Consider the following 11,468-nt stretch of genomic DNA (forward strand, 5'->3'; position numbering starts at 1 on the left):
TTGGAAAGTGAGAAAATGAAACCAAAGAGCAACCGTCTCAGTTCCAGGCAGACTTCGTTCGACCAACACTGTTGCCGTTCCCCGACATCCTACAGTTCAGAAGCGGTGCGGTCTTGTCCCTCTTTGAAGAAACGCATAGTCGTGACGCCGCGAGCCGTTTGAAGGCTTCTTCGAATTTTTCGGCTGTTTTATTTCACTTCAAGAGACAGGCCAATACCAAACTTCAATTCAAGCAGGTCAACAGGTTTTCTTCTTTTAGAAACTTTTTTTTACTTTTGGCCTAATTATTTTAATATGAAAGGATTGCATTCCCGTCGACCAACCCCTGCCCGACAATTCTGATTCAGCCTCAAGTGCTGCTGTCTTGGAATTTTATCCGTTGGGTTTGCCAATTGTTGCAATGGCTGGTTGTGGAGTAGAGTTTACAGTTAACATGCTATTAATATATATTAATTTTTATATATATTATATATATATATATATATATTATTATTTATTTATTATTATATTTTAGTTATTAATGCCGCTTCACTTTGGGTTCAATAATAACAGCATCGTATTCTTTATGGGCATGACAGACACTGTGGTGGTCAATTAATTACGGGAAAATTGAAATTTTTAATCTTATTTTAATTTATGTATATGTATATGTCATCTATTTCAAAACTTAATTAATTTATTATTAACAGTAAATATACTTTTCAAAATACCTCTTTATGAAATAACTAATATTAGAGTTTTCTCTTTTTTTCTCTGTAAATTTTTATTTCCTTTTTCTCAGCTTTTAAGTTAGGAAGGAATCTATACAACATAAAAAAAATAAATTATTAATGAAAAAAGATACGTGATTGAATAATAAAACCCGTGAGAAAATCATTATAAAATATTCATTTGGACACAAAAAAGGGAAAGACGAAAATTTAATTTTATTGTGATTTCATATTGTTAGAGTGTTTAATGCTATTATTTCATATTGTTTTTATTGTTTAAAGTTGTTATAATATTGTTTAATGTTGTAGTGATAGTTATAGAATACCAAAATGTAGACCATAAAAAATTTCAGACGAAGAGCAGGTTGGTGTTAATCCCATGCCAACCCTTGGTGTTAATGCGAATCCCCGCGCCTAGTAAATTTATTTATTTATTTTTTGTTTTTTTCTATTGCACTCAATTCTTTTATTTTTTTATGTTTGTATATTCTAATTTAGTATTCGTATGTGTATTATTTTTCTTGTCTTGACAAAGAGTTATAAAAAATTACAAATTATTTACATTTTCTTTTTCTTTTGTTTTTTTTTGTATTAATTTAACTTTAGAATAAATTTTAAATTAATCTAATTAAATCAAATTTTTTAATTTCATTAATTTTTTAATTTTTTAATTTAAAAAATTTTAAAAAGGTGGGCATTAAGACTTTTAAACAAAAAAAATTTTTTTAAAAATTAAAATTTAAATTTTTTTAAAAGATTGGCGTTGAGAAAGGGTTGGCGTCCCCCACACCTTTTTTATTTACAATAGGGGGTTGGCGTGGCGCCTTTTTGCATATATAAGGGTTGGTTTTTTTTTTTAATAACTATTTTTTTGAGTGACGCATATATTTGTTTTTTATATTTAGTTTACTTTTTTTTAATTAAATGACAATCCTTTATTTTTTTCGATTAAACCCTTATCAAATAATTTTCTTTGATCATCCTAATAGTTAGGGTCTAATATAAGATATGTAGTGGATATAATTAAGTTTTGGTGGATTACTCTTTTTATTTTATATCCTTATTTCGGAGAATTCTTAATCTAAAATCTATTTTACTTTTCAGTTTTTTTTTTTATTTACCCTTAATTACAGTCTAATAAGGATTTTTGTGTTTTAAGCAATATAATATGCTTGGCTGTCATAATGTTCACTTCTTTTAATTTTGAAGGATGTCTCTTTTTGTAACAAGTACACTTCGATTATGTTTGTCATCAGTCGTGCAATTAGATTTCGCGCTTCTGTCTTTTTTAAGGATATCTGCGAAAATTACACTTCACAGGCCGCACACCAATTGCTCGACCAAATCCCCGTTAGAAGTAATGTGCAGCCGTGTGATTCATTGCCTAAAATGAGTGCCCCTGAAGCATTGGAGTCCTTTCGTCGAATTATAAGCTCCGGAGCAAAGCCTACGAGGTTCCTTCTTTGTACGGCTCTTAATTCTTGTGCAAAAACATTGAGCTGGCAATTGGGGTTGCAAATTCATGTGTATATGATTAAGTATGGGTATGAAGAAAATTTAATTTTGAGCAGTGCACTTGTCGATTTATATGCCAAGTGTGGTGCCATGTTGGATGCAAGAAGTGTTTTTGATGGCATGAAAAGGCATGATCAAGTATCTTGGACCTCCATTATTAGCGGCTTCTCGCAAAATGGGCATGGAAGGGAAGCCATTTCAATGTTCAAAGGGATGTCCACTACCCATATTAAACCTAATTGTTATACCTATGTTGGGGTTATTAGTGCCTGCACATGCCTAGATGATGCCTTTGCACAAGTTATAATGTTCCATGTCCATGTCTTAAAGCTTGGATTCAATACTAATAGTTTTGTGGTCAGTGCTTTAGTTGATTGTTATTCGAAACATGGAAGAATTGATCTTGCTAGATTGGTGTTTGATGAGGCTATACAGAGGGATAATATTTTACTCAATTCTATGATTTCTGGGTATTCTCAAAATAGCCTAGGTGAAGAGGCAGTGAAACTATTTGTGGAGATGAGGAATGAGAATTTGCGTCCGACTGACCATACTTTAAGTAGTATTTTGAATTCTTGTGGTAGCCTAACTGCACTGCAACTAGGAAGGCAGGTGTACTCTCTGGTCACTAAAATGGGTTCTGAAAATAATGAGTTTGTGGCTAGTGCTCTGATTGATATGTACTCCAAGTGTGGTCACATTGTTGAGGCTCGTGTCATTTTCGATCAAACACCTGTGAGGAATGATGTTTTGTGGACTTCAATGATCATGGGATATGCTCAGAGTGGAAAGGGATCAGAAGCTTTAGAACTTTTTGAGCGTTTGGTGACTGTTGAAGGATATGTTCCGGACAAAATTTGCTTCACTGCTGTATTGACTGCCTGCAATCATGCTGGATTGTTAGACAAAGGGGTGGAATATTTCAACATGATGAGGGATTATGGGCTGGTTCCTGATCTAGATCAATATGCTTGCTTAATTGACCTCTATGCAAGAAATGGGCACCTAAAAAGAGCAAGGGAATTGATGAAGAATATGCCTTTCGAGCCAAATTATGTTATGTGGACTTCCTTTTTAAGCTCTTGCAAAATTTATGGTGAAGTTGAACTTGGAAAGGAGGCTGCTAATGAGCTTCTGAAAATGGAACCGGGTAATGCCGCTCCATATGTATTGCTTGCCAATATATATGCCACAGCTGGTTTATGGACTGACGTAGTTAAGGTTAGGAAATTGATGCAACAAAAGGGATTAAGGAAAAGTGCAGGGTGGAGTTGGGTTGAGGTAGAAAAAGGGGTTCATATTTTCTCAGTTGGTGATGCTATTCATCCTCAATCCCAAGAGATCTATGATGAACTGGGGAAGCTGCACTTGGAAGTAAAAGAGGTTGGTTACATGCCCAAACATTTACAAGAATTAGAGGATTTGGCTTGTGAATGATTTTGATCTCCTGTAAACAGTCAATTGACAAATAATAGGAGCAAGAACATTTTTTAATGCAGTAAATTTGGGAAGGAACCACCTGGAATGCAGTAAATTTCTGCCTGCAGGTTCTTTGCTCAGATGGATTCTGCACTGGAAATTCTGGGAGTGCCTGCAACACTTCTGCTCTTGCTGTGGCCTGGACTGATACTCCTTTGCATTTACAATTGTGGAAAGCAATCTCTACTTATACTTTTATCTGGTGTATTCTGCTGCAAAATGAGAAAGGTGCTGATATTCCAGGGTTGATGCACGTTGAGTTGATTCACTGTAACTGCAGTTTCCCTATTTCTGGTCATTCGAAGTCTGCTTCTAAGCTCCCAGGGATCTTTGCTGGAAAAAAGAATGCTAGGTTGCTGTCTGTGCCTGTTCTGGAAAATCTGCTGGTCTACATTCTACAGCCTACTGCTACTCTTAGCCTGACGAAACCAATTTCAGATCTCTGTAGAATTTGCTGCATTCCTGGTCCTCAGTCTAGCTGCTCTTCAAAGGCTACTGATTGCAGTGTTTGTGAATCTGCCAACCCAGATTTTGAGGCTGCCGCTCCATTCTGCATGTCTGTTCTGTCAAGCTGCTGGAATTCTCTTGGGCAGTGAATTCTGCTAGAGATTCCCAAGAGTCCAGAGGATATTCTGTAGGTCTCTTACAGTTTGCTTGCAAGGCTCCCCTCTCTCTGCTGGTCTGCTACATCTCATTAGCTTCCTCCAAGCAAATTACCATGGCCCTGGAGGTGTATCCAGTTTCTTCCCAGTTTTTGCCAATTGCCAGGATTCTGCATTTTTGCTGCTGCCATCAGATCCTGTGGACTGCCTTGTGGTGCTTTATGCCATTGAGACAGAATAGAATGTCCTACATTAGAAACACTACTCATTGGATCTATAAGCTGAGTTTCTGGGGTATTAAGTACCGGCTCCCCTGATCAGCCAAGTGCTGTACAACCCTTTGGCCAGAATGATAAAAGATTTAAGGCCTTTGGTTAAAGGAGATTAAAGATTATTTTAATAATTTATCTTTTATTATTTACATTATTTTGTTTGGTCTATAAATAATAAAAGATTTTGGTTATCTTTTGTAATCAATAGTAATGTGATAGTTACTAGAAAAAGTAATATAAAGTATTAAAAAATTATCAAAGTAATTTTGATTTTGTTATAATTATATTCTTATTTATTAATATTTTTAAGACTAAAATAATCGTATTTTCAATTAATACAACAAATAAAAAAAAAATTTTAGAATAATTATACCCAATGTCATTTAAATAAAATAAAATAATATATTAGTATTTTTTTTTATTATCTCTAGTTAAATACAATTATTATTTATGTCTATTAATTTTTATTAAATTTTATCAAACATAATAATAATTTATATTCAGTAATCTTTAATGTATTTTATTTTTAAAATAATTTTTAAATTTTAATAATAAAATATTTTTCAAACTAAACGTCCTCTTAGAGAGTCATGTTGAGTGGAAGCTATACATGTGTAAATTGCATAGGTTTTTTGAGAATTTCAGGCTAGGTTGCACATGGTTCTGTATAGAGAAATTGTATGGGTTTAGATTAAACCTCTTCTTGAATCCTATCATTATAGGAACTCTGATAGGCCTTTAAAGAGGGGAAACTCCTACAGTCCTCGTTAAAGGTGCAATCCGTGTTCTCTTAGTGATTTTCCACTGTCCTTTCTTTATAAGAACGAGTTTAGGTTGTTTCCCGGGGAGTCGCTTTTGTAAGCCAGGTTCTTCGTCTGACATGATTGCAGAGTCATTAATATATGGATGCTTCTTACAATTTAGTTTGCATTTGAAACAAGTGTTGCGATTGTCCTCAGCGAAAAAATTGTATCTCAAAGTTCCATTTTCATGATATGCTATCTTTTAAATTGAAATGTATTATTGTACACGAAGATTGTGATTTATGACTGAACAATGTTGTCAAGAAATTTATAAACTCAATGCATCTTGAACTGATAGTCAGGCTTGGTGGGTTCTAACCATAGCCCATGGACTGCGAATCAAGCTAATGGGTTAGATCCGAACTGAGTTAGTTTGATTTTGAAAGTTAATTCAACTCATTTGATTCAAATTCAAATTGAATCTAAACCAAAAGATTCGGTTCATTTTTTAAACTGAGTTGAACTCAAATTAGAATATATTTGGCTCGAGTTAGACTCAAATTCATAACTCGAATTAATAGTTTAAATTCGTGACTTCATTTAGTTTTAATTCATAGTTCGAATTAATAGTTTGAATTTATAGTTAAGTTCTATTCGAATTTATGGATCGAATAGGTGATTTTATATATTATTTAAATAAAATGATATTATTTTATTAATGAGCCGTGAATTTGAATACAAAATTCAAATCATCAATTCGAATTATGAATTTGAATTGAATTGAGTCACAAATTAAAATTTTTGATTCGAACTATGAATTTGAATCAAGTTAAATTATTTTTATTTGAATTAAACACGAATCATCCTTAATTTCAGTTTAATGAACTCAAATTGAATTTAAACTAGAGTATTTTTTCTTCAAATCAAATTCAATCTTATGGTTATTGAAACTCCATTCAATTTGTATATGCCCCTGGTAGCGATGGGCTACGCTAAATGCAACAAAAAAAAAAAATTTATTTGCCTAATCATATGATTATCCATGTCTAATTCAATTATTTATCAGCTGGACACCCAACCAACCTGCAACTTGTGGTGGGCTTAGGAAGAAACCATATACGACAAACAAATTTGCATTATTTTAGGCCACAATTCAAAGACACAACTGTACTTGCCCCGATGACCCGCAAATCTTCTTTTGTGATATGCCACTGCCAGGTTGTCTTCTATTGTAAAGCAATAAGCATATAATTGAAACAAAGAGGCCAAAAGACTTTTTCCCACCCAAGGTTAGGAGCTATGCTTTCTTTGGAGCCTTCAACTTAAAAAAATCTAATACTTATTTATCATCCAAAATTTATTAAAATTTTCTTTCAATAGTAAGAGTAAAAATATTATTTAATAAATTGTATTAAAAAATAAAATTTATCTCATTTTTACCCCTTTAATTTTAAAAAATAATAATTTTCCTTAGAAACATAAGTTTCAAAAAACTGTCTATTCTCTCATAAAGTTTTTTTTTTATCTTCATTTCTGTCGATGATTAGAATCCATTAACATCTTTGTCACTCTAGCGAAGATCAGCTCAGTCTCTCCTTCATAGCGCTTTCTTTGTCATTTATCAACAACTTCATTTTTGTTCGATTCCTAATAGATCTAAAAAATCGAAGATGAGTTCATTGTCGATGCGATCTACTACTCTTTCTGTAGTTCGATGATGAACCCTCTTTGTCACTATTTCATTTCAGTAGCTAACGAAGAACGAGGTTTGATTGAGAAGTCTCTCGATGGTGGTTGAGGATGAACAAGATTCCTAGACCTTCGGTTGATATTTGTCTTCGTTCTACGAGATTTGACCAAGTGCACATTAGAGAAAGATGGCCAGCCTCAAAAAAGGTTGTTGAATTGGATTTCCTAGCCAACAAATGGGATGGTTTTTGAGTTAACCCTAGCATGGGGGAAATTATTATTTTTCAAACTTTGAGTGAGAGGAAAAATGCTAGATTTTCAAATTTAGGGAAAAATATGATAAAATTTTAATTTTTTAATTTTTGTTATTAAATGATGATTTTACTCTTAATTTTAACAAAAGATTTTAATAAAATTTTGTTCTTAGATGGGAGTTTAAGTATTTAAAAATCAGAGGGTATGAGTTTGAAATTACACCTAACATTGGGTGGGAACAAGTGTTTTGGTCAAATAAGAAATTAACTAGAACAAGCTTAGTGCTCCATTCGTGCGGATTCAATAACCCATCCAAATCTAACAATTAAATCCTAAGGATCTAGTTTTCGTGAAATGGTCAATCAAAATTTCAAATATTTGGCCTGAAAATGACATCCATATGCCTAAAACTATTTACTTTGATATTTACATTGCGCATCACCGACAGGGCGTTAATAAAATTTTTGATTAATTTGTCACACCGATTAATGAAAATTATTAATTTCATTGGAATTTTGCATATTAAAACTTGGATATTAGATAATAATTTTGTTCAACATAATTACACTTGAGCTCAAGGGGTTCCGTATTGGCCGAAGGATTTATTCTCATTCAAAGATTTTTTATTTCTAAGTTTTTATTTTTTATTTTTTAAAAATTTATATATTCACTAAATATGATAATTTTAAAGATAAAGTCATTATTTTATTTATAATATTAAAAATAAACTAAAATTTTATATTATTTTCTCCTCTAAACTTTAAAAACTAACAATTTCTCTTAAGACTAAATTTTAAATAGATTTCAAACTAAATTAAACTGAAAAAATATAATTTGATCTAGTTTGAATTATGGTTTATACTTATTAAGAATCATTTACTTTCAAATATTTCACTTTTTAATAAATAATATGAATTATAGTTATCTAGAATATAAAATAAATATGTAAAATAAAAATAAAAATAAAAATAATAAACATATAAAGGAAATGACAATATATATATATATATATATATTATATATATATATATATATATATATATATATTTTTTTTTATTTATTTATTTATTTATTTATTTATAAAGTTGTGTTCTTGATTGTTTATTGAAATTTTTTTTGTCAAATACGGTTTTATATATATGTAATTTAAAAAATATAGTTTATTGCTTGATTTAGTTTGAAAAACGTCCAAACTACAAACAAAACCGTAAATTATTTTTTAAAAATTTATCAATCTAAACCAAATTATTTTAAAAACTAAATCAAAACAAACTAAAAATTTGAAATGGTTTGATCATAATTATACACACCTCTCTATAAGCCTCCACTTGTTGAACCAGTTATTGAAAAAAAAAAAAAAAGAGACGGAGCCTCTTTGTCATAAATATTTCCTTTTGCAAAAAATCTCAAAGAGGTGCATATTAAATAGTACACAAACGAGTTTCTTCCCCAAAAAAATAAACACTGAGTGGGTTATGATCCCTTTTAAAATTATAATTAGTATAACTTATTACAAGTTTTGGGCATGGGTGTGTTTCGGCAAGTTCATTGTTGTTATTGTTTTTTCCAATATAATCAACACTCTAGATTTCTTTTCTTCTTATTCTTATTGTTAAAATATATTGCAATGTGAAAAATAAACTGTTTTTTTTAAGTTTAGACCTTAATTACATCGAACAATGAAGATAGATGGCAGAAGTTATAAGGGTTTTTAGTAGGTCCACTTGAAAGTATAATGGGGGTGTGCATATACATATACACTGGCGAGCTTTTCAAAACCAAATTGAAAATAATGGTTTGAAAAAATTTTAAATCAAACTAAATTATATTAAAAAAAAAAAGAGCTTTAATGAGGGGGAAACTTCTTCTATTTCTTTTGTTATTATTTTTAATAGCAGAAGCTATAATGATAGTTGACGATTAGATGTTTCTGGCTAAATTTTTCCTGTAATTAAAATTTTTTAAAGACAGGAAATAGACTTTTAATAAGTATTTTCTTATTATTAAAATCATAAAATTCTTTAATTTTAATGAGAAAATAAATAATTAGTAGCTAAAATTATAAAAAAATATTTATAATGACGAATATAACCCCCTCATTATTGCTTCTCTCGTTAAAACTAGTATTTTTTATACAGCTAAACCAAACTGAAAAAATATGGTTTGATGCGGTTTGAATTATGATTTGAATTTATTAAAATCATTCATTTCTAAATATATATTATTTAATAAAATTAATTGAATTATAGTTTTTTAGAACTTAATATAACTATGTAAAATAAATATTAAATATATATAAAGAAAATGACAAAATAAATACCAAAAAACAAAATGTATACCTAATTGCTTATTGAAAAATTCTGTCAAATATAGTTATATGTATGTATTTAAAAAAAATATAGTTTACGGTTCAAAAAATTTAATGACCAAAACCAAACTATTTTATAAACTATATTAAACCAAATTATAATTTTTAAGTAGTCCTGTTTGATTTATAATTTAAACCGAATTATGGATACCTCTAAAGCGCGTAGTTTTTATTTTTATTTTTTTGTATTCTTTATTAGTTGGATTAGCAAGATAATAAGGTGGCTGATTTTATGTAAATAAATAAATACTCCAAAGATCACACAAAATCAATTGGTTGTTGCTTGTCAATCCTCTTATATTATAGCAAGAATCTTAGAGACCTACAAAGGATAGATTCAGAACTTCTGAATCGCGTTTAAACTAAGGTTGAAGGAGAAAATTCTCGTTGGTTTCAATTTTAAATATAAAAAAAAATTGAGTTTGGTGGATTTTAATGAATTATAAAAGAAGCACCCTTGGCAACCCCCATAATTGATAAAAATAAAACAGTAACGTGTTCGTTGTCGTTTTATTGAAGATGGGATACAAACAAAGTCTAAGATATGATTGAACAACCACCTTGGAATCACAGATTGGCGGCAATCGATTTCTATTAATGGAGATAGAGATAGAATGGTGTGGTGTGGTTTAATAGTTGAGGGCCTCAACCAAATTAAATTAATCATTTCAACTGAAATGCTACCACCTTGACTTCAAATAATCGCCACGTTCCTTATCATAATACTTTGAATTCACAATTAATTTTCATATTCCCATCATGTCCTTGAATTGATGATTTCAGCAGTCCCAAAAAAAAAGAAGTATGCATCTTTAACTTGTAAAGTCAATTAGTTTGTACTTAAAAGTAGAGGTGATAATTTCAATCTGAATTTAGAGTTTTAATTCTCTTCAACCTTAATAGAGAGAGGATTCTCTGATAGAAATAAGAAAGAAGATAAGGATGAGGGTGAAAAATATCTTTATAATCAAAGACAGACTAGAGATGAAGATATATATGTTTCATCGCTATTCCGATCTCTCCTTTATATTAATATCTTTATAGTTTTAAATTATTTATGTCTTTTATTGTATATATTATTATTTATATCATTTGAAATAGTAGATTAATTTTAATTAGATTAATTTTAATTTTAGTTAATTTTTGTTATTTAATATATTTATATTGTGTTTAAATATTATGGGGAGAAGATTTTTCACTGTGTGTACTAAAACAGAAAAGAGATTTTTCTTTACGGGTAGAGGACGAAAAGAAGATTTATCTTCGCAGGTAGGGGATAATGCATACTTATTATCCCCATAGCAAGAAGAAACTGAGGATGAAAATTAATATCTCCTATGGGGACAAAGATAGAGAATAAAAATATTTGACTCCGTCTTTCTTTGTTGCCATCCCTACTTAAAAACACCTATAAATCCCATTGATTTTGGGATACCTTGGATTAATAGTTATCTCATATATTTTGATTAATTTATACATTTTAAGTAATATTAATCGTTATTTATTATATACATTTTAAGTAATACAAGAAGGAAATTCCTTCTCCCATTTAAAATGGGTTTTCACTTATTTTGACTCTACTCGTCTCTAGTTATCCCTCAAGTACCTTTAATTCTACTTCAAGTAAGTTTAATATTGAACTTGTAAAATCAAGTGCATGTAGATGATAACTATTCTTTGAACACTTTGAGTTATGTGACATGAAAATTATAACTAGTTAGAGACTTTTATCCTGTTCAAAAACAGAATTCCAACCTCTATTTTTCTATCTAGTTATTTTATGAATGATTATTCTCCACCCGCCCCACTCTCTTATAATAATCAGAGTAATAATT

General features: G+C 30.2%; 1 protein-coding gene across 1 annotated transcript; it reads left to right on the plus strand.

The window, feature by feature from the left end:
- Window positions 1-1,706: 1,706 nt before the first annotated feature.
- LOC123206191 (pentatricopeptide repeat-containing protein At3g12770-like) lies at window positions 1,707-4,685 on the plus strand. The gene has a single exon (XM_044623325.1). The coding sequence runs from the start codon at window positions 1,953-1,955 to the stop codon at window positions 3,660-3,662; it is 1,710 nt and encodes a 569-aa protein (XP_044479260.1). The 5' UTR covers window positions 1,707-1,952; the 3' UTR covers window positions 3,663-4,685.
- The last annotated feature ends 6,783 nt before the right edge of the window (window positions 4,686-11,468 follow it).

The sequence above is a fragment of the Mangifera indica genome, unplaced genomic scaffold (assembly GCF_011075055.1).
Source record: "Mangifera indica cultivar Alphonso unplaced genomic scaffold, CATAS_Mindica_2.1 Un_0027, whole genome shotgun sequence".
Taxonomy (NCBI): domain Eukaryota; kingdom Viridiplantae; phylum Streptophyta; class Magnoliopsida; order Sapindales; family Anacardiaceae; genus Mangifera; species Mangifera indica.